Source organism: Ahaetulla prasina, chromosome 6 (genome assembly GCF_028640845.1).
Source record: "Ahaetulla prasina isolate Xishuangbanna chromosome 6, ASM2864084v1, whole genome shotgun sequence".
Taxonomy (NCBI): Eukaryota; Metazoa; Chordata; class Lepidosauria; order Squamata; family Colubridae; genus Ahaetulla; species Ahaetulla prasina.
Genome location: NC_080544.1, coordinates 22,765,582 through 22,790,401, shown reverse-complemented (window position 1 = coordinate 22,790,401; position 24,820 = coordinate 22,765,582). Strand labels below are relative to the sequence as shown.

Genomic DNA, 24,820 nt, shown 5'->3' with positions numbered 1-24,820 from the left:
TCTGGTTGGAAGGCTGAATCAACCTTGAGCCGCTCAGGATTGAACTCCTGGCAGTGGGCAGAGTTAGCTTGCAATACTGCATTCTAACTACTACGCCACCATGGCTGCTTCTTTTATTGTTAATTCCAAAATTGTACAAAGATCTGTGTGATTGAAAATAGTTTAGATGGTAAAAAGAATATGATGTCATGCATGAAGCATCAATAGTAATATTATTGTTCTTTTAAAAACATTTATAAGCTGTTTTTAAAGAGTAATCACTCTTAAATGTAATAATAGCAAATATATCAGAAAGTGTATATGTTCTACCAGAATAGAATAGAATAGAATAGACTTTTTTTTATTGGCCAAGTGTGATTGGACGCACAAGGAATTTGTCTTGGTGCGTATCTTGGTCACCATTGTTCTTTTTCTAATGTCTTAATGTGTTGAGTGTGAGTTTCTACAATCAAGGGATACTAGGAAAGCAAAAAAAGTAGAACTTCAGTGAAATTAGTAAATTTTAATTAGTGTGATTTCTTTTTTAGGTATTAGTGGGAAAATAGAATTTAGCCAGTAAGTGTTTGGCTCAGTGGTGGGTTTCAAATTTTTTTACTATTGGTTCTGTGGATGGGCTTGGTGGGTGTGGCATGGCTTGGTGGGCGTGGCAGGGGAAGGATGCTGTAAAATTCCCATTTCCTCCCGATCAGCTGGGACTTGGGAGGCAGAGAATAGATGGGGGCAGGGCCAGTCAGAATTTTTACTACCGGTTCTCTGAACTACTCAAAATTTCCGCTACCAGTTCTCCAGAACTGGTCAGAACCTGCAGAAACCCACCTCTGGTTTGGCTGCTCTGCTGATTCCCAGTAGTTTTGCCATGCAATTTTTATTGTCTATTTTATTTATTCATTAAATTTCTATGCCTATCTATGTCTGTTTTCTACCTGAATACAATATAGGAATCATTCTTAAGTTGTGTCTGTCTGTTAATAACTTTCTTGACTTTGAATTCATGAAGAGCATTTTAATCATACACATATTAAATCCAGTACAACACTACCATAATTATAAGCTTGTTTGACCGTAGTGGCTTCATGGTCTCAATTAAAATGTAATGATGAACTCTCCTGAGGAAAGGATTCACAGGTTTTTAACTCTGACTCATAGTGATAACGTATAAGAAATAAACTACGAGAATCCAGTAATTTTGTGCCTCTCATATACAAAAGTCATTAGAAGGTAAAGTGCAGCTTGATGTAATCACTGCATTGAAAATATGTACAATTAACTTACCTTGGCCTCATAAGCCAACCTCTCTTGTTACCCTTAGCACTCAAATTATTTGGCACTAGTATTTAGGAAGTGTTCGGCTGATCTCCAAGCTAAAGATACTACCATGGTGTGCAATAGTGCAGTTATCTTTGGAGATAGTAATAATTGCTGAAACTTTGTGTCAGGAGGTAAATGTTTATATTAAAAGCAAAATGGTGAATATACTCATGAGTTTGGGAACGGTTGGTAACAACTCTCATTAGCAACCTCAGAAGCCTGAAAAAAAGGTATTTTGACTTTAACAAATAGGAAACTGGTGCTTTGTAAGTACCACCATGTCTTTAGAAAGATCTCTTTTGAAGGATTTCCACAACTCTGTTAACTAGTGGTAAAATTGAGCCGGTTTTATCCGGCTCGGGCAAACAGGTAGTGCCGGTGGTGGGAGGCTCCGCCCACTTACCCAGACATCATCACGTCTCGTTTTTGACCCTCTGCGCATGCGCAGAGGTGTCACATGCGCACTCACATTTGCGAATTGGTACTGAAGGTAAATAAATTTCACCCCTGCTATTAACTGTACTTAAAAGTTAATATTCTTCCAACCTCTTATATTTCATTGTTTGCTGCTGGTGCTCATATACAATCCTTGATTCCCTGACTCGGACTTGCACATTTCTTTGAGATCCTGAGAAATATGACTAAATGCTCTTTCTTCCTTTATTTGGAGTCAAACAAGAAGCTGATGGCTTATAGAGGATCCCTTCGAATTCTAAAATTGAAAACTGAGTTTATATTTATTATTTATTTATTTATTATTTTTTTGTCACAACAGTACATATAAGCATAAGTATGAAATAACTATACGATGTATAAGCATATATATAAGCATAAGTATGTAATAACTATATAAAATTGGATACAATCAAAGGGAACATTAGGACAGGAACGGTAGGCACACTGGTGCTCTTATGCACGCCCCTTACAGACCTCTTAGGAATGGGGTGAGGTCAATAGTAGATAGTTTTTGGTTAAAGCTTTGGGGATTGTGGGAAGAGACCACAGAGTCAGGTAGTGCATTCCAGGCATTAACATCTCTGTTTCTGAAGTCATATTTTCTGCAATCAAGATTGAAGCTGTTCACATTAAGCTTAAATCTATTGTGTGCTCTTGTATTGTTGCGATTGAAGCTGAAGTAGTCTTCAACAGGAAGGACATTGTAACAGATGATTATATGAGTTAAGCTCAGGTCTTGTCGAAGGCGGCAGAGTTCTAAATTTTCTAAACCCAGGATCCCAGCAAGACTTATACTTGCTGATGATGCTTCCTGCAGTGCCTGGATGGCCATATGCACACGGGGGATGGGGGGGATTGTTACCAAGGATCTCCCAAATATATTTGTGAAAAAAATATTTATTTATTTAAGAACATTTATTAAATTTATATGCTGCCCATCGAACTACCAAGCAACTTTTTACATTTATGATCGACTTTGGAGTAATTGAGAGGGATAAATATAATGTTTTGACAGAAGATTCAAGGGAAAAAAAGCAAAACCCAGGGTTGAAATGTCCAGAATTAAATAAAGTGATTAACTTTTCAATTGAGTACAAAATTCCATCGAATTAACTTCGATTGAATCTCCAAACTTGATTATTTGCACAATATATATTTCATGCATTGGTCTAAGAACAATCTACATGGGAGTTTGCACATGTAACAAAAGAAATGCCAGCTGAGCCATTAAGCTGAATATATGAGATAGTCTAAAATCAAGAGCATTGTGTATTTGGTTTGTTCCTTCTGTTCTCCTGCTGTTAATTACTTCAACTGGAAGCATATATCCATACTTCCAGCTCTGAGTTGTAAGGATCTCCTTTGTGTAAAAAGATGTAGTAATGGCCTGTGTTGCCTTCCCAGGTAGAACATAGAATAATGGGGTCAGTGGTGGAATTCAGTTTTTTTTTTAATTACCGGTTCTCTGGGGGTGGCTTGGTGGGCATGTCATGGGAAGGGTATTGCAAAATCTCCATTCCCACCCCACTCCAGGGGAAGGATATTGCAAAATCTCCATCCCCACCCCACTCCAGGGGAAGGATACTACAAAATCCCCAATCCCACCCCACTCCAGGGGAAGGATACTACAAAATCCCCATTCTCTCCCCACTCCTGGGGAGAGGATATTGGAAAATCTCCACTCCCATCCTACTCCAGGGGAAGGATATTGCAAAATCTCCATCTCCACCCCACTCCGGGGGAAGGATACTGCAAAATCCCCATTCTCTTCCCACTCCTGGGGGAAGGATATTGCAAAATCCCCATTCCCACCCACTCTGGGGCCAGCAAGAGGTAGTATTTGCCGGTTCTCCAAACTACTCAAAATTTCCGCTACCAGTTCTCCAGAACCTGTCAGAACCTGCTGAATAGCACCCCTGAATAGGGTTGGAGAAGACCTTGGAGGTCTTCTAATTCAACCCTCTGCTGATGCAGGAGACCAGATATCATTTTATACAAATGGCTGTCCAATTTCTTCTTAAAAACCTCCAGTGACGGAGCTCCTGCAATTTCTGGAGGCAAGCTGATCCATTGATTAGTTGTTCTCATTGTCAGGAAATTTCTCCTTAGTTCTAAGTTGCTTCTCTCCTTGATTAATCTATTGCTTTTTGTCCTGCCTTCAGGTGCTTTGAATTATAGATTGACCCCCCTCTTCTTCAATATCCCCCCCAGGTATTGGAAACTGCTATCATGTCACCCCAGTCTTTATTTTTGTCTGAGTCCTGGATTATATATGAGCAGCGGAAGCAAGTATCTAGAGATTCTAAAGGTAAAGGTAAAGGTTCTCGTCGCACATATGTGCTAGTCGTTCCTGACTCTAGGGGGCGGTGCTCATCTCCGTTGAGAGCCAGCACTGTCAGAAGACGTCTCCATGGTCATGTGGCTGGCATGACTAAATGCCAAAGACACATGGAACCCTGTTACCTTCCCACCAGAGGTGGTCTCTATTTTTCTACTTGCATTTTTTATGTGCTTTCGAACTGCTAGGTTGGCAGAAGCTGGGACAAGTAACAGGAGCTCACCCCGTTATGCAGCATTAGGGATTCGAACCGCTGAACCGCCAACCTTTTGATCGACAAGCTCAGCATCTTAGCCACTGAACCAGCTTCTATTAGATATGTCTAGAGATTCTAGACATACCTAATTATTACCCCACTCATTCATCATATAGTTTAGCCTCCAGATGCCTTATCCTCTTTGTTGCTCTAGTTTTATTCTGATAACAACTTTAAAGATTTTGAATGACTGTTCCCTATCTATCCTATTATTACCATCCCACAATAGCCATGTGCTTTAATACCATGTTTATTCTATAAATAAAATGCCAATAAACCCTATTTATTAAGGAACCATTTTTAATCACTTTGAGCAGTAGGGGTAGGATGGAGAGATTCTTCATGGAACAAATCTCATTTTCAACAGTCTTTACAAAATGAGCCATAAAATTACAATATTCCGAAGCACTTTGTAATTCCAGTGGAGGCAGCTCTTCATCATGGAATCTGAAAGCTCAGAAAATACAAAACTCATTAAATTAAAATAAACCACCTACTGCGAGGAAGAAAAACACATTTGTCAATATCAATTTTGCTTCTGATTGTCCTATATATCTATCTGTTATTTTTAAGAATTATGATTTGAGTATCATTCATGCCCAAATGAAAGTATTTACCCTAAACTTTATTTTTTCCATTTCATACTGAAATTTCTTATTATCCAGTTTTAAGACTGGTGAAAAATAACCGAGCAACAGGCTCTATAGTTATCAAAAGATACACAATTCCAACAACACGACTAAAAATTACTTTATTTTAATCAACATGGTGATATATTTTTAAAAAGGCAGCACTGGCAAGTTCCTTGAATATTCTGCTTCATGTTTTAAAATTCTCCAAAATGTACCTGTTTACAAATTTTCTTGACGTTCACCTCATTTATGTTTTCAATCTCTAATATCTTAAAGCTGTGCTAGTTATTAATGTTACAATAAGACCTTTATTAAGTCTAATTAAATCTAATGTAATAGTGAGCAATTGTGTTGCTATTTAGGCATTTCTCCAAGCGCCCCCCCCGCCCCCACCTCCAAATTTAATCAGCCACTCCTTGGCTATTGTTTGTCAGCATTTTACAACTTGGTAGAGTTCAGCCAAATAATTTAAGAATATTTAAGGAGTTGCCACAAAGAAGAGGGGGCTGTTCTCCAAAGCACCTGAGGGCAGGACAAGAAGCAATGGGTGGAAACTGATCAAGGAAAGAAACAACTTAAAACTAAGGAGAAATTTCCTGACAGAACAATTAATCAGTGGAACGACTTGCCTGCAGAAGTTGTGAATGCTCCAACACTGGAAATTTTTAAGAAAATATTGGATAACCATCTGACTGAGATGGTGTAGGGTTTCCTGCCTGGGCAGGCGGTTGGACTAGAAGGCCTCCAAGGTCCCTTCCAACTCTGTTGTTATATTATTATATTATTATATATTATTAATCAATTGGTTACCAAATTGCCAGCTACTACTAACCCAACCTATGTAAAAACAAAGTTATGCTATATAAAAAGGCATCTATAATTTTAAGACAAGGTATTTATTTATATGTGATAGAGAGACTGGCAGTTGGCAGCAGATCTTTGAATGTAGAAAGAGAATACAGTGAGGGCTTCAGATAGATGTAACTGAACACCCTAGTAAACAGATCTCTATTATATCTGATCCTACGGGTGTTTTAGTATTCAGTTGAGAAGTAATATCCCCCCCACACACACACACAACCATGATAACAGGGTATTTCCTTGCACTTGGTAACCATGGCTTCCGGTTTGCGTGTCTCAGATATTTTTCTTTCAAAGATAAAGTCAACAGTCTCTTTGAATGAGTCCACACACTTGTGTGTTTTTTTTCTAACAGTAGTATTTTGAAAACGCTCTTATACAAAAAGAATGCTTTTGCCCAGCTTGCCTAGTCAACTCTTTAGTGAGTTGACCTCTCCTTTAAGAAGCTCCTGTTACGTTGAAGAGACACTTGTCTTGTTAGTATTTAGACTATTGGAAAAATTCACTGCTGGGTCGGCATTTTTTAAAAGGATTAAAAAAAGGAACAACCACCAAAAAATAAAATAAACGCCCCAAGCAGACACAAGTGTTTAGGCAGAACGAGTATTCCCAGAAGTAACAAGGAGATAAATTGAATAAATGGGTTCTTGAGGCTCAGCTCTCCCTGTGTTGTTCTATTTTAAACTACAGTTGCTTGGGCTTTTGAATTTTTTTTTTTTTACATTTTGATTATGTTTTATCAAGTCAGTGTCAACTACGACTACAGTCATTTTTCCCCTTGCTGATCTGTTCATGTAGCGATGCGTTCATCATCACTATAATGGAGTCTGTTCTTCTCTTTTTTTCCCCCATTTATCCCAGCGTCGGAACCTTTTCCAGAGACCTTGGTCTTTTGCCTTGGAAACTAGAATATTAAAAAGAAACCTTGAAGTAGGATTTTAGGACATTGAAAAGTATGAACGCAGAGGTAGAATGAAAATAAAAATAGCATGATGAAGTCTGCACCACTGTAGCACAGGACTTCTTAGATAAGTAGGTAAATGTTCATAATTAAAGAGGTTGACAACATTTTTAAAAGGAAATTGATGTATGCTCAGTTATCGCATCCCAGCTGAAATCCTAAAAGTAGTCATAGCCCAGTTGTCATGTACTAGCTTTGCAAGGGCAGCTCAAAAGAAAGATCTTATTGTTTGTTCTAGGCCCACAACATTTTATTTTCACTGCTTTATTTTAAATAAACAGCAACTTTTCCTATCTGTACAATAAAGACCTTAGAATTCTTGATGAATGTATCTTTTCTTTTATGTACACTGGGAGCGTATGCACCAAGACAAATTCCTTGTGTGTCCAATCACACTTGGCCAATATAATTTGTTATTCTATTCTGTTCTAACATTCTAATCATCACCATCGTTTAACGACTGCATAATCCCTTGAGGGGGTAGAATCTGGGCAACTGAATGGAGCTAGCAGGGTGTTGACTTGCTGGATACCCTTCCTGACGCCAGTGTGGAGATTTGTTCAGCTGATATATTCTCATTGTGCCCAGAGAGAGAAATATCTGTCTCTACCTAGGATTGAACCCACAGCCGCCTGATTGTGAGGCGAGAGCTCCACCTCTAGGCCACCGCACCACTCCCAAAGACTAGCATTTTAATGTGTGTGAATAATCCAAGTAGGTACTTTCTATGTCCTCTTTTTGTAAAGATTTGAAGGTCCACAGGCCACTGAAATGGCAGGAAAGCCAACTAGGTTTTCTTGCGGATTTATCTGTTTTTATTCATTTCAATTTGGAGTGGCTGTCTTCTCTACTGGCAGCTATTTCAGGAATATCAAAGGAACTCGCAGAGCAACACGCACAGTTCAAAAGAAGGTGTTCACCCTAATTCTATATAGAATAGTCTTTGGAGTTGATATGACTGAATTATATCTTTCAGTTTATCATCTGAATCATTGGCATGCTTCTATCATGTCAAAACTGATCCCAGTACCCTGCGTTGTTGGTGAAGATCTTCCTCAGGTTGAAGAAAGAATTTTAAAATATTATACAGCACCGAAGCTGCTGTTTTTCCTGAACTGTATAACCCTGTATGTTCTTGAGCTAAACTATTTAGAAATGTGAAGTTAAGTGTATTTCTGGTGAGTCCATTTTTAAAATCATTTTTCGCCCATCAACAGTGAAAGCATTATCTAACATGGCAATTGAGCATCATTGGCTTCTGAATTGGTGCCTGGTAGCTTAATTGTGCCCACTCAATTTTCCCATCATGCCTCAGAAGTTGTTTCAATGTTTTCTATTAATGCATCAATGCAGATGGACACATTGAATTACATTTTAAAAGCTCAGCAGCCAGCCTCCACCAAGTTAAGGGAATAAGACAAAATACAGTATAAAAATACTGTGTGTGTATGTATGTATGTATGTATGCATATATATATATATGTATATGTATATGTATATGTATATGTATATGTATATGTATATGTATATGTATATGTATATGTAAACCTAACTCTCAGATTTGTATTTGCACTGATCTATCCTTTTCTTTCAGGTGGACAATGCTGTAGTAGTCTTGACGCTCGTGTTATCGATTGTAATTTCTTTATCTTCTAGCATTTTAAGAAGCACATTCATCATACCATGTTCTGGAATATCATCAGTGTAAAGGCATTTGAGAGAATGCTCTCTGGAGATCTCCATTGCTCTGATATTTCCACTTCATTTGCTGTTAGAAAATGAACCATTAAAGTCATTTTTTCCATTTGGCTTGCGACAGATACATGGTCCTGAATAACAGCGTAATGTCTCGTTGAGTTCAGAAATGCAGCAATCTTCTCTTTGACTTTTGTTGCCAGTAACTGTATGATCTCATTCTGACTTGTTTTCCAAAGTAAATAACTTGGTTGGTTCTAGAATACAACATCAAACTCGGCCATAAACTCTGTGATTTTAAGGATATTTTCATTGTTTGGCATATGTAGCTCATCTGAAGTGCTGTGCAAAATTCTAGATTTTGGGTACAGGCATTTTTGCAATGGGAATGAATATTTTGCCAGTAAATAAATTCCTATGAATTGATCAATCCTATGATTATCTATGGTTGTCTTTAACCTAACTTTTCAGTTGAAACTCTTCTCATTCATTGAATGCTCCCTGGTTATTCCCTGGACTGCATGCCATGCCAGATTCTAGCGAGATTTTTTTCTTCCAGTCTTTTGTTCTTGTAAAACTCAATGTGGCTAGACTCTTAAAGACAGGAAGAATAGGCAAAAAGCACAGTATGCAACATTTTGAGATTCTGAATAAATAAGTTGTGATCTCTCTGCCTTTTCACCATTCAGATTTTCATATGGTAGATGGAACCTTATATTTGCAGTGTTTTTGGAGAACATGAAATTTTCACTGGCAGTAGATCACACAGTGCAAGGATAATCTTCATGTTGCTTGTAGTAATGGGTAATTGTTTTTTTTATTTTATTTTGTCACAACAGTATATACAATCATCAACATAAAGAATAATTCATCATGAGAGAAAAAGTATATATAAGTAAAAGTATAAGTAAAAGTATGCATATAATGAAGAGAACAATAGGACAGGAACGGTAGGCACTTTTGTGCTCTTATGCACGCCCCGTATAGTCCTCTTAGGAATGGGGTGAGGTCAATAGTAGACAGTTTTTGGTTGAAGATTTTGGGGTTTTGAGTAGAGACTATAGAGTTAGGTAGTGAGTTCCAAGTGTTAACAACTCTGTTACAAAAGTCATATTTTCTGCAATCAAGTTTGAAGCGGTTGACATTAAGTTTAAATCTATTGTTTGCTCTTGTATTGTTGCGATTGAAGCTGAAGTAGTCTTTAACAGGAAGGATATTGCAATAGATGATTCTGTGTGTTAAACACAGATCATGTTATGGGAACATTCTCTGAAATAGCTACAGTACCTGTCTAGTATAGTACTGTAACTTTACTGTCAGTTGACAGTATGAAGTATGGTCAATTGACAATATGAAGAAACAATGGGTGTCGGCCACAATAGAATAGAATAGTTTTTGTTGGCTTTTGTGCTGAAGGCAGGATGAGAACTCAAGTTTTCTTGCTCTTAATTCAGCTGTTTCTAAGGAAGCAACAGGAGCACAAGTGAAATCACTTTGCAGCCATATTTCATTCTGTTCTCCCTTCCCTCCTCCAGTATCTATAAATGCATGCGCAAATAATCCATGCCTGCAATTTTCCTGGAGGCATAGTAAAATGGTTGTGTTGGCTTGCATGTTAATATAGTTCCTAGCATATCACAGCTGTGCTCAGGGTGTAAGAACATGTTAGAATAAAGTATCTTTTACTAGAAATAATCCACTGGGATTTCCCCCCCCCTCTTTTTTGGTGGGAGCTCCAAAAGAAAAGAAATAATGTTTTCCTTTAGGCAGTTTTAATTCCGTTTAAACTGCTATTGTCCCTTCTTTATTCTTTGACATTCCTGTGATATCTTGAATTTGAAAATCTGTGTCTCTTTTATTTAGAACCATAATTCATCCTACCCAGAAATGCAGCCATATATTACTATTCAAGAAACATCTAAAAACAAACTATATAAAAAGTGATAACCAAGTAGCATGATAAAAAATGTTGATTTGCAAATTAAATCTCTTCAGTACTATGAAAACTCTTTTCGACCTTGGGCCTCAGTGAGTATCAAGAATCCACAGAAATAGCGTTGTGCATATGCTGAAATAAGCCTATACATTTTGTTCAAGAAACTCTTGGGACAAATGATTATGGTGAGGCAACATCCTTGATTTGCCAAAGGGAGCCTGATACAGCATGGAAGAAGAGGCAAAATCAGGTGTATTAAAAATAAACTGTTTTGTCAGTGATTCACAGCTAGAACAATATAGTAGGAAACAAATGCTAAACAATATTGTATTAATTAGACATAAGGTCACTTTTGCTTAAAGTGGATATTCCATTTAGTTTTTAGGAAATGCGTTATAGGGAACATTTCAACAATCTAGTTTTAAGGTAACAGAGATAGTAGCGCCTGAACCATAGTTATATTTGATAGAAAAGAGACAATATTATGAACAGATGGTGGGGTACTGTGGAAAAATACTGTATTTTTCAGAGTATAAGATGCACCTTTTTCCCCCCAAAAAGGGGGTGAAAATCTGGGTGCGTCTTATACTCCAAATGTAGCCCCACCCAGCTTCTCAAACTGAGGTTTCAGAGACTGAAAAAAGCATCAGAAATGAAGCTTCAGAAAAGAAGCCCCCAAACAGAGCTTCAGAGGCTTTTTTTTCTGAAGCTGTTTCAGAGGCTTTCAGAGGCAGGAAAAAAAGTTTTTTCTGAAACAGAGTTTCAGAGGCAGAAAAAAAAGCAAGGCACAGAGCTCACAACCAAGGAACCTATTGCTAACATTCACCTGATTGGAGGTATTCCGGGAGGCCGATCTACCTGCCAATCAGCTTTTTTCTTATTTTCCTCCCCAAAAACTAAGGTGCATCTTATACTCCAAAAAATATGGTAGTTTCTGTTGCTGCATGAACTTGGTCTGCTAAGGGCGTCTGTGCCCCTGAGTGATTCAGGATCAGTGACAGGATCAGTGACTTGAGGACAGCTGATGATCAGGACAATGATCCTTCCTAAATCATGGAATCAGTCGGACATAAACTTTTGTGAGATGCATCTTACTTCATGAAATGCTTTTGCCACCATGAACGTGGTTCTCCTCTACAAAGATGAGTCACCATGGCACTCTGTCCTAATTCTGTTTTGAAAGGTTATATACATTTAGAGCTTGCCAAGCACAAATTTTTGCATGACTGGAGATAGATGAAAAAGTGGCAAACCTGTTTATATTGGAATACTGATTGGATCTAATGAAGCACCTCAGTATAATTTTACTTAGCATCTAGGGCAGAAGAACACAATGTTCTCCTATTTGAGGAGAGATAGCTCTGTCAAAAACAGAACAGATGAGTAAGTCCTTGTTTAGGATACCATATACTACAGGCCTTGGGCTATCCAGCAAGATTTATATGGTGGAATTTCTGCTACCAATCACTAAGTACATACAAGAAGTACAGCTTCAATGCAATACCTAGGCAGAAAGGCCGGCTACTCTGATCTGTTCCGCAATTACAATTTTTATTATAGTATTCATTATTCACAACTGCATTAGTTCAGATATCTTAATATTTGCTGGTAGTGGTGCCCATTCAATGCCTTGCCTGTTTTGTTGTTGTCTGTAACTCATAATGAAACTCTAGAATTATTATACTTTTCAACCAACAATTAGTTTATCCTGCATTCTACTGGAATCTTGTAACAATGACCTGGCAGGGTTAGGGCCAGTTGGCAGAGCAATGTGGTAAATCACCCAATCAAAACTTGGGTAAAGAATGAGAAAGAGTTATTTTCTTTAGCAACAGCTGAGTACAGAATGTGGTACAGTGGTGGCTTGCTACCGGTCCACCTCAGATCGGGTGAACCGGTAGCGGTATTTATTTATTTTATTTATTAATCACATTTATATACCGCCCTATCTCCCAAGGGACTCAGGGCGGTTCACAGGCAAGTAAAAACATATATATAAATACAGACTAAAATAACAGTTAAAAAACTTATTCTAAAAGCTGAATTATTAAAAAACAATATAAATAATAAAACCCCTTTAAAACCAATATAAATTTAAAATCTAATCCAGTCCTGCGCAGATGAATAAATGTGTTTTAAGCTCGCGATGGAAGGTTTGGAGGTCCGGAAGTTGACGAAGTCCTGGGGGGAGTTCGTTCCAGAGGGTGGGAGCCCCCACAGAGAAGGCCCTTCCCCTGGGTGTCACCAGACGACACTGCCTAGCTGACGGCACCCTGAGGAGTCCCTCTCTGTGAGAGCGCACGGGTCGGTGAGAGGTATTCGGTAGCAGTAGGCGGTCCCGTAAGTAACCCGGCCCTATGCCATGGAGCGCTTTAAAGGTGGTTACCAAAACCTTGAAGCGCACCCGGAAGGCCACAGGTAGCCAGTGCAGTCTGCGCAGGATAGGTGTCACACGGGAGCCACGAGAGGCTCCCTCTATCACCCGCGCAGCCGCATTCTGAACTAACTGTAGCCTCCGGATGCCCTTCAAGGGGAGCCCCATGTAGAGAGCATTGCAGTAATCCAGACGAGACGTCACAAGGGCGTGAGTGACCGTGCATAGGGCATCCCGGTCTAGAAAGGGGTGTAACTGGCACACCAGGCGAACCTGGTGGAAAGCTCTCCTGGAGACGGCCGTCAAATGATCTTCAAAAGACAGCCATTCATCCAGGAGGACGCCCAAGTTGCGCACCCTCTCCATCGGGGCCAATGACTCGCCCCCAACAGTCAGCCGTGGACTCAGCTGACTGTACCGGGATGCCGGCATCCACAGCCACTCTGTCTTGGAGGGATTGAGCTTGAGCCTGTTTCTCCCCATCCAGACCCGTACGGCTTCCAAACACCGGGACAGCACTTCGATAGCTTTGTTGGGTAGTAGTGGGAGGCTCCACCCACCCGCCCAGATATCTCTGTGGATGTGCAGAAGCTTCTGTGGATGTGCAGAAGCGTTGTGCGCCCATGAACGAACTGGTAGTGACCGAATTTGAAACCCACAACTGATGTGGTATGGGTGTAAGTCACAAGTAGGAGAGAGAGGGAAGAGTAATACATGCCATTGTCTGGTGTGCAACAAGAGGCAAATAAGCCAACAATATTACCCTTTCCCCCGAAAATAAGATCCAACCAGAAAATAAGACCTAGCATGATTGTTCAGGATGCTTGTAATATAAGCCCTACCCAAAAATAAGCCCCAGTTAAGATGGTCAGCAGACAGAGGCATTTAGTACTATATTTCCCCCAAAATAAGACCTAACCGGAAAATATGTCATAATGCGTCTTTTGAAACAAAAATGAATATATTATTATTTTGTGGGAAACATGGTATATATCAGGAAAAAAATATTCTACTGTTGCAAAGTTAAGCTTTTGGTATTTATCAGGAAAAAATATTCTACTTTTGCAAAGTTGAGCTCTTTATAAATACCTACTGATTTTTTATTCTATAAATCAGGTAATATTTTTTCTTCTACTTACAGAGTCCTTTTAAGAAAAAACTACACATTGTTTTCTTCAATTCAAGATTTTGTTTTATTTTTGCATTTAGATATGCTTTGGGGCCACTTTTTGGCTATTTTATATTTGGGGAACGTGATTTTATTTCATTTGATGGCATGAGTGCCCCTTAAGAAGGCAGACCTATTACCTACAGTAGGGCTGAAATGATAAAAGATTTCTGTTCTCTTTCAGGAAACATGAAGTCTCCTTGTTCGACCAAGAGTATTTTCCTTGCTCTTTTGTTCTTGCGGTCCGTGTGTTTGGGTAAGTAGAAATCATTTGGGGTTCAAAGCTAAAATATTATTACGTCTTTCCTCTCTCCTTAACTGAATCCTGATGGGATCCTAGAGAAAAGAATGATCTCTAGCTAACTCTGCCTTTTGCCCAAATAAAGGTTTATAATAATTTGTACTGTGTCAGCTCCTTTTCTTATACTCCAACCTTTTCCTTACAAGAGGTGAATTCACACAATCCAGTTAAGGAACAAAAAAATGTGATGCGATTGTGTAAGAGAGAATGGCAAAGCAGCTGTTAGAGTAAGTAATTTGCCAAGTTCAGGAAGCTCAATAATTATTACAGATGATATGTGAGAAAAACACTGTATGAATTTGTCCCAAATCAACTAATTCACAAAGGATTTGTGAATTTTAAAAAAAATCAAAACCAAAGCTTCTCTATACCCATCAGAAACATTATAGATCCTGTTCTGAATTAATGATGGGCTATAGCTTATATGAGGAGTTTGATAGTGCTATGTTGTTGCATCTGTTTTACTCCTCAAGTAATTCTCACTTTAGGACCAATATTTTATTTTAATTTTAAATGTGTTTTTAAAGCAAAGCCTTACAAGTGGTCAGAAACCTGAGTAATCTGTGTTCTTGCATAAAAGTTCATTCAGTTTTGACCAATTTATATTCTTTGTTTCTTTTTAACTTTTGGGTTTTTGTTTTTTTGTGCTGCCCAATGTTTGATGGACTTAGGTCATTAATACATCTTCAGAGGTAACCATATTAATCTATAAGGAAACTTGAAAACCAAGAAATTTATTTATTTATTCATTATTCAAATTTTTATTAACTCATAGATTTTAGTAAACTTTAGTACACTTCTACAGATAATAGCAATAGCACTTAGATGTATATATCACTTCACAGTGCTTTGCAACCCTGTCTAAGTGGTTTACAGAGTCAGCTTCTTGCCCCCAACAATCTGGCTCCTCATTTTCCCCACCTTGGAAGGATGGAAGGCTGAGTCAACCTTGAGCCTGGTGAGATTCAAACTGCCAAATTGCAGTCAGCCGCCAGTCAGCAGAAGTAGCCTGCAGTACTGCACTCTAACCACTGCGCCACCTCGGCTCTTATTAAGTCCATAGATTTTAGTAAACTTTAGTACACTTCTACAGATAATAGCAATATAATAATGTGGGCTGTAATCAAAGTAAGCTCATTTCTTTTACTTCAACTTTGTGAAAGGCATTCTGGGAGTTTAAGTTCCAAGGGGACAGGAGGGCATTGAATTGGAAAAAATCTGATGCCATAATTTTTAAAATTTTGAAGATTCTTTTTCACTAAAATCCATTGTTAATTAAAGAAAGAATGGAGGTTTAGATGTAGGTGTTTGTTTTTGATGACGAAGACGATTATCATATATTGCAGCTTTGTACATTGTCATCAGAAGTGGTTAATAATAATAATTTAAAAATATCTGTTTATGCAGCCCAGAACTGTGTTGGCAGCTGTTAAAAAAGCCAACACAGTTCTGGGCTGCATAAACAGAGGGATAGAATCAAGATCACGTGAAGTATTAGTACCACTTTATAATGCCTTGGTAAGGTCACACTTGGAATATTGCATCCAGTTTTGGTCGCCACGATGTAAAAAAGATGTTGAGACTCTAGAAAGAGTGCAGAGAAGAGCAACAAAGATGATTAGGGGACTGGAGGCTAAAACATATGAAGAACGGTTGCAGGAACTGGGTATGTCTAGTTTAACAAAAAGAAGGACTAGGGGAGACACGATAGCAGTGTTCCAATATCTCAGGGGTTGCCACAAAGAAGAGGGAGTCGGGCTGTTCTCCAAAGCACCTGAGGGTAGAACAAGAAGCAATGGGTAGAAACTGATCAAAGAAAGAAGCAACTTAGAACTAAGGAGAAATTTCCTGACAGTTAGAACAATTAATAAGTGGAACGACTTGCCTTCAGAAGTTGTGAATGCTCCAACACTGGAAATTTTTAAGAAAATGTTGGATAACCATCTGACTGAGATGGTGTAGGCTTTCCTGCCTGGGCAGGGGGTTGGACTAGAAGGCCTCCAAGGTCCCTTCCAACTCTGTTGTTATGTTATGTTATGTTATATATAACAAGTTACAATTGAACATAAAGAGATGACTAAAATATATGTAAATCTAAAGTGCATGCAATTAAATCTGATTTAAAAACATTGAAACCTTTGGCAGAAAGTTGTAAAGATTTAGTGAAGCCACAGAAAAGAAAACCTCTTACACCTCCTGGTTGGATCTAAGAAGATGTATTTCACCACGGCTAGATGCAGCATTTCTTTGAGTGTCTTAAAGCTGCTGATATGGTCATAAGATTACAGAGTGGAGATCACATACTTTACTTACTCTAAACAGTAGAAATATGTGTAGAAGCATTGGGTTGAAGTATAATTATCTTCTTCATAAGGCTAATTTAGAAAAGTTGGGAAAAAAATCTTTTGATAAAGAGTGCAGTGGTCCAGCTTGGAAATGTAACTAAATTTTGAGTGCCTCTGTTTACACTATCAATATACTCTAGCAGTGATTAACATTGAAGGCTGGTGTCTTTTCATATAATTGTCATAAATGGAAAGTATTTGTCATTTGTCTTGGTATAATTGTCCACATATGGAAAGATTAACGACTACTATATCTTAGAAAATGCCTCTTTTTTCATTAAACAGTAAAAAGTTTTATGACAGGATCTGTTTTGCAATATTTTTTTTTAAAATGCAAGGGTCATACTTTATCCCCTTTAAAAATGGCTCCAAAATGCCACTGGTACTTCTCATTTTGCCCATTATAATTCTGTTCTGCAAGCTGCCATTAGCTGTCAGTGGTCTCTGGGAGCAATTGAAGGTGTGACTTTTCATCTTTTGTGAAAAAATGTGGGCTTGGTCTTAGGAATGGGGAAGGAATATGTGAATCGTTAAGATGAGGCAGAGAGAACCTTCGAGAGACTTCCAAGGTTCTGTTTTAATAAGAATAAAGAACATTCCCAGAATCTCTACCAGGTCTGTTTGTTGAGCTGGCCTACCTCAAAGGGCTGACAGTTATGTCTATTGTGTAAGCTGCCTAGAGTCACTCTGTAATTGAGATGGCATACAGGTCAGCCCATAAAATAAGGAAAGGAAAGGAAAATGAAAAATACTCCGTGCAAATCAGTGATGGTCCTGCTTTTTCTATATCATTTCCTGTGTAAGAATGTAGGGTGGAGGGAAGGAAAGATTTTTTTGTGACCAGCTTAAGTTCTTCCTTCCCTTTGTTTTCTCCTCTGGGACTTAAAGGAAATGTGAAGAGCACCCGACAACACCCAGTTTCCAATTATACAAGGAAAATGCTGAAAGCGTCAAGAGTGTGGATGGGTGTTAGAGGAAGAATTGTATGGTGTAGGAGAGGAAGAATTTGTAATCGGGGGATCGGAGTAGCCAGAAGCAGAGCTTAGCAGACCTACCACCCCATAGAGATGCTGAGAGTACAGCTAGTCAGCCAACAACTGGCAGACACTTTTGTTTTTTCACCCCATCAAGGCTGAGAAATTGCAAAGCCAATGCTTAGGTAACAATTCAGAACAGCAGCAGATAGCAACAAAATCCAACTAAGTGGAAGGTGAACAAATAGGGGTTGATGGCTTTATTATAAAATGAGTCAGTAAAGAGCAGAACTATACATAGGAAGTTTACGAATTAGGTACATCCATAGGCATAGACATTAATAGTGTCGCATATAATACAGCTTGAGGGACGCGGTGGCGTAGTGGGTAAGACGCTAAGCTTGTCGATCGAAAGGTCTGCAGTTCAGCGGTTCGAATCCCTAGTGCCGCGTAACGGGGTGAGCTCCCATTACTTGTCCCAGCTTCTGCCAACCTAGCAGTTCGAAAGCACATTAAAAATGCAAGTAGAAAAATAGGGACCACCTTTGGTGGGAAGGTAACAGTGTTCCATGCGCCTTTGGCATTTAGTCATGCTGGCCACATGACCACGGAGACGTCTTTGGGCAGCGCTGGCTCTTCGGCTTTGAAACGGAGATGAGCACCACCCCCTAGAGTCGGGAATGACTAGCACGTATGTGCGAGGGGAACCTTTACCTTATATAATACAGCATAGGTTGAGTGATTCAAAATTAAGAATAGAAATATTTTAATCTGCATATTGATATAACAAGTTTAATTCCGAGCTTTCAATCATATACCTGTCCCCAATAGAGTTCTGCAGCTCTTTATCACTGATGTAATTGAGTCAATCCTTGCTGCTGGTCAACCTGTTTCTCTTTCTTTCAATCTTTCCTACCATTATAGGCTTCTCAAGGCTGCTTAGATCTTTGCATAATGTGTCCAAAATATGATAATTTGAGTTTGGTCATTTGTACCTTGAGCAAAAACTCGATTCAAGAACCCCAATATGATCCAGTTCTTCATTTTCTTCAACATCAAAATTCAAAACCATTAGTATTTTTTCAGTCCTGATTTTTTCCCCCCAAGTCTGGCTTTCCTTTCCATAGAGTATCTCAAGAAAATCCACTATCTGCATGATCTTGATCTTTGTAGTTATAGAGATAATCCCAATATCTGAATACCTTTTCCAAATCCTTTATTATTGTTCTACAAAGTGCTAGTTGGTGGCCTGTTTCTTGCCTGCAGCTTCCCTTACCATGATGCAGAACCTAGAATCCATCCTTTTGAGATTATCATTATCGGTTATAAGGCTGGTTGCTGCAGTACCTGTGCCATTAGCTCAGTCTTATATTTAATCTTAGTCCCATTATTTTCACTGTACTTGTTGACTTTCACAGCTTCAGCTTCCAAATCATTTGTGTCAGAAGTCTTATCTGAAGTTATTGTCATTTCTTCCTCCAGTTTTTTAAAATCATGCTTGTCTTCTTCTAATTCAGTACCCCTCGATATATGTTTGGTTTAAAAATGTGGGCCCAAAATGTCCCAAATTCTTTTATATTGTTTTAACTTATACTTGGGGATGTGGTGGCTCAGTGGCTAAAATTATGAGCTTGTTGATTGAAAGGTCGTCAGTTCAGCGGTTCAAATCCCTAGTGCCGTGTAACGGGGTGAGCTCCCGTTACTTGTCCTAGCTTCTGCCAACCTAGCAGTTCGAAAGCACGTAAAAAATGCAAGTAGAAAAATAGGGACCACTTTTGGTGGGAAGGTAACAGCGTTCCATGCGCCTTTGGCGTTTAGTCATGCCAGCCACATGACCATGGAGTCGTCCTTGGACAGCGCTGGCTCTTCGGCTTTGAAATGGAGATGAGCCCATAGAGTCGGGAACTTTTAACACGTGTGTGAAGGGAACTTTTATCTTTACCTAACTTATACTTGAAATTTGAACCTGGTTGGATTCTCTATTCAATGAAAATATAATTGATAATAAGGAGAACAGTGGCCCAGTAGAACTGTGGTACAATAACAGCTATTATTTCTGTTTATGCCATGACTTTCCATCTCTCAGCTTTGGAAGTGACAGCACTAGCCAATCTGAGGTGATCTTGAAAAGGCTGGACTAGGCTAGGTCTCTCAGGACTGAAAGCAACAAACATCCTTCTGAATTGTTGACAATAACCATAAACATGAATGTAAGTGTCTATGCAGTCAGTAGGAAGAAAACACAAATTGAAAAATGTAAACTCTTTGTCTTTTAATGCCTCATATAAGTTAAACTTAAGTAAGATATTAAAGTTTCTTATCATGTGCTTTAAAACATGTTTCACGTTACCAGCCCAGTAGGTTTTAATATATGCCCTGTAATATATAGCACCCCTATCTCAGCTATAAAGTGTCTTTCTTTAACTGGGATGCTTAAAAAATTCATGCCATTCTGGCAGCCAGGAAAAAAAAGGACTTTTCCCCCTCTGATTCTTGTGTTGATCCCTCTGATATTCTCATTTGCTGAGCAGGGAGAGAAAACAATTAATTAAAGTTAGTAACAATGTGTTGAAAAGATCAGCAGCAGCTGCCTAAAAGCAACCTGGCAAAACTTTCACATGGTGGTGTTAGCATTTACTACTAGTCAACTCCCAGGTGTCTGTAAGAACCCCTCTTCCAAGCCTTAACACCTCAGTTGGGTAGTTTTTAAAAAGATATTCCAAACTTCTTTCAAAGGTGTTCAAACTTTTAATTCAAGGTGCTGCTTGCTAGCTGAAGAGGGTAAAGAAGGAAACATGACTTAGATAGGAAGGTAGCTGAGTTTGATTGGGCCGTGGAGCTCCACATTGCTTCTATTACTTTCAGCAGCTTTCCGGGATTTCACATAGCGAATTCTGTGGATTCACATTTTGGTGGCAGAACATCTGCTGTGAAAGTCAGCTATAGCTTCCATACCCTTTTCACACTTTTTTTTTTGTACCTGAGAGTATTGGAGATTAGTGATCTCTAAGCCCAGCCACTTTGCCTTGGTTGACTTGCACATGTCATATTTTTTGCAATTTATCCAGATTATTACTATTTGAATACAGGTGTTATATTTATTCACCAACTTTCTTGTACAGAATCAGGATTTCATTTAATACTGGCTGCCCACCACAGCCTTGTTATTCAAAGTAAAAATTCTTGTTATTCAAAGGTCTGGTTTTTGAGGGTTGAGGGAGTACAGAAATCCAGTGCCCAGCAGGCAGCTAAGATGTCCAGGCAACTGGTAATTATAATTGGCAGATGCTTTAAGCTAAGATTTTAAAACTGAACATGTCACAGAAATGTTCTGTACTTTAGCTTATAAATAATCCCCCATAGTGTAAGAATTTTCCCTGACTTTAATCTGCATTTTAATATTGTTTGTTTTTGAACTTGGGGGGAGGAAAACCAAGTTTGTGTGATAAATTTGAACTTCGGTAAAAATAACTGGTATGACTCAAAGCAGCCATGAGAAGATGCTTGGAATGTTTTGTTACTTTTTCTTCAAGGGTTTCTATATAGCTTGATTAAATATTTGAATAGTGAGATATTTATAGTGATCAACTTCATTGCCAGCTTTCCAATTAATCAATCACTCAGCTTTAATATTCTTGAAGCATCTGACCATTTATCTGGAAGACGTTCAAGTCATGCATTATTTTCTTGTAACACATGCTGGAAAACATTTCCACTTCAGGCAAAAAATATCCAAAGATCTGTACTCATATAGCTTGGAAAATTGGCTCACTTCACCTCTCACTGGAGAAAAACCTGAAGTCAAAACAGACATTATTCCACATGGAATTAGATTTATTTGAGTCAAACAGACATTATTCCATCTAGAATTAGGTTTACTTGAGTCTGATATCTTTACTGTAAAGAACTCATGAAAATAGCATGCAGAATGAAAATGGTAAACACTGGCTGAAAATCAGAATCAGCATTTTTATATCAATGAGTTGAACCACAAGTTCATATGGATATAGTTAGCTGCCATGTTTATTGGGAAAAAATAAAGTAAGTCGTATAAATATCATGGCCTTAAATGCCAACATAATGTAACAAGCTAAGTCTCCTTGGCTAGTGCTTCGAACAAATTAATTCTGATTCCTCATCCTTAATTGAGCCACTTGTTATAAAATGAAAATTAACCGATTTTTCAGTGATAAGGTACAGAAATATTTTTTCCATTTAAAAAAAGTATAATTTTGAGTGTATGAGGAAGGAGAGGGACAGAGACAGAGAGAGAGAGACTGAAAGAATTTGGACAAGACTAGCTTATTTCTTACTTTTCTAATTCTAAACACAATTTTAATAATGCATTTGGTGCCTTATCTTGTTTTAATGCAGCTTTGATAATTGGTATTATAATTTGGCAATCAGGAGAAATATCTTAACAGTACTGCTTTTAAAAATTGCCTTATTTGGATAGTTACCAATGCTGCATTAGTTGTGCAAGTCACTTGAGTGAATCAAGATCACAATTAAATCCAAAAAGTATACAATTACACCATTAGTGGTGCCATGTTTGAGCCTTTGTGACAATTTTCGTAGGTATGTTTGGAACTCCAGTTATGAGATTTTTTTGGAAAGTGTTGTACAAAACACAGATGAGGTGATGAGGCTGCAAGTAGGAAGTGAAGCTCAACTGTCTTCTAAAATTACCTGGAGCTCTGAGGTTCCACTGAATAATATTGTATTGTTTCCCTCTAGTGTCTTATTCAAGCAACTGCATAATTCAGTTCAAATTTAGGTCACTTAGCTACTCGGTATTTCAGATAAAAATGGAAGCAGTTGTGATTTTATTAGAAGTAGAAACTCATATTTTCAAACTGGAGAATTCACAGATATCCCGGAAGCTTTTACTCTTACTGCAACCAAACATTATCCTACACCTGATAAATCCCAATTGTCATATCTAATCACATGCCATGTGATGGTGTATCTTACACATATAAAAATCTGAAATCCATCACTTGTATTTTTCCTGCCTCATCCCTTGGTTTCTCCTATTATTATTTAACCATATCTTGAAACAATTTTGTATAGCTCCAGTTAACTTAAGGCATTTAGATTGTTTTTTTTTCTCTGACTAAAAATGGTACAAGTGTTCCTAAATAAAAATAAAAAAAGGACATACATTGGTGACTGGAACACTTCATCCAGGATCAGTTGTGTTGATTGTAATTCTTAGGAATAGTAATAGCAATAGCACTATAATTCCCCCTCCTCCTCCTTTGAATTATATCTGCTATGTTCCAATTTTTACTTGGAAAATAAATTCTACTGATTTTGCTGCGCCTTGTCAATAAGCAAACATCTAAGGCTGCCATCTTAAAAGGCTAAAGATCCTTATAGTTCTATTGAATACCACACTACAGTAAAGCTATAATGATCATTTGTGTTTGGACACACTTTCCTAGTGTTACAGACACATCAATAATTGAAGTCTCAGCTATTGGTGACCAATACTAGAATAGATCAATTTGTCATGAACGGCCAAGCGCTTTCTAGGAAATGGAGCCACTTTAGAAATCTGAGTACCGAGAGCTGGATACTGGAATGAAGATGATTTGTTCTTAAAAGTTGCATATTTACTTTGCATTCAAAGATTAAATGTGCAGTTTTATTCTCAAAATACCACTATTTAAAAAATCTGAAAGGATCTTTTGTCGCAAACTCCCTTCCCCTAAACATATATACTGTGAGAGTTCTTTGGAGTTTCTGTGACATTTCATGAGCTAGGAACTTTCTTTTTCTTCCTTCCTTCCTTCCTTCCTTCCTTCCTTCCTTCCTTCCTTCCTTCCTTCCTTCCTTCCTTCCTTCCTTCCTTTCTTCTCTGTTGCATCACTGTTTATCTAAAATTTTTAAAGGAATTTTCTTTAGTTATTCTACAGCCAAGAATAATGGGAAAAGAGGTGTTTAAAAGATCATGTTGAATATTCAGTGGAACTTCAGGGATTTAAGTTTAAAAGAAGATATTTTTGTGTGACCAAGGAAATGGGACTTCCATGCACAAAGAGTTATTTTCTATTTTCCACTCCATCTAATTCCCAAGGCATGTCCAACTATTAATCTACTTTCGTATCAAATAATGTCTGTGGGTAGTTGGCTGTTGGTTAGTAAACCATTTTGTTTCAATAAAATCTGGGAGAAATATTTCCTCTATATCTGTGGAACTCTTGATATATTTCTAGTGGGTATAAACATTAGAAAAATTTATTCAGGGCTACAAAGCCTTCACTCAGTGGATATTTCTGCTACATTAGAAGGCAGTTATACATAAATATTGCTTCAGTGCTTGGTTACAAGATCATGAAGGAAGAAAGAAGAAGAAGGAAGAAACAGCTGCATAGAGTAACCATCAGACACTGAACGTGCTGCCAAGAAGGTTACATGGAACAGCAGTTTCTGGCTCAAAGCTCTTGGCTCTTAGATTTAAACAATCTTAATCTTTTTTTTTTTTTGAATTTCCAGCACTTCTGAAAAATGCATTAAAATCTAATTGTGCTTTTGAATCATAATAAATATGGTTTTAAATCTTGAAACATTTTAACTTATGAGAAACAAAGGAACACACATATTGTGGAAAGAACCCAATGCTGTTAAATCTATACTACCCTCCAGAGAAGCTCCCATCTGTTTTCCTTCCTCTGTTGTACAGTGGCATAACTTTTTACGCAACATGTGCGTTTTAAAAACACCATCTTTCAATGAACTTTGTTTATTGAATGACATGTTAATGTTTTTTTTAAGTTCTCTACTTTTTTTTTTTTTCTAAAGGCAAGATATAAGAGGGAAAATATTGACAGATTAGTAATATACCTTCTCAAAATGTTGGGAGGAATAATATATTTAATTCTTAATTATTCAGGCCTAAAATCATCCTTTTGACAATCCTTTATTTATATAAGATGTTATGCCTTTGGGAAGAGAATGCAACTTTTAAAAATTTTTAGAGGTTATAAAGTAGACTAGATGCTATAGATACAAATAAAAGAGGAAGTATTTTCATATTCTGTATTTGCTGTTTGGTACATAATTAGAAAGAACTATTACAATAGTTGCTTCCTATGACATCTGTACCAGGCACTGATATGTGAGTTTCTACTAAGTTTTCTATAATTGGAATTAAATGTGATTTGAACACTCTTTCCATCCCTTATCTTTCTTTTAAAAGCAAAATATGGT

At 37.9% G+C, this 24,820-nt stretch overlaps 1 protein-coding gene across 1 annotated transcript in view; it reads left to right on the top strand.

The window, feature by feature from the left end:
- CDH23 (cadherin related 23) overlaps positions 1-24,820 on the top strand; it is a 719,962-nt gene that overhangs the window by 22,683 nt on the left and 672,459 nt on the right. The window contains exon 2 of the mRNA XM_058188066.1: positions 14,170-14,241. Coding sequence (XP_058044049.1) covers positions 14,175-14,241 — 67 coding nt within the window. The 5' untranslated portion in view covers positions 14,170-14,174. The remainder of the gene's footprint in view (positions 1-14,169; positions 14,242-24,820) is intronic.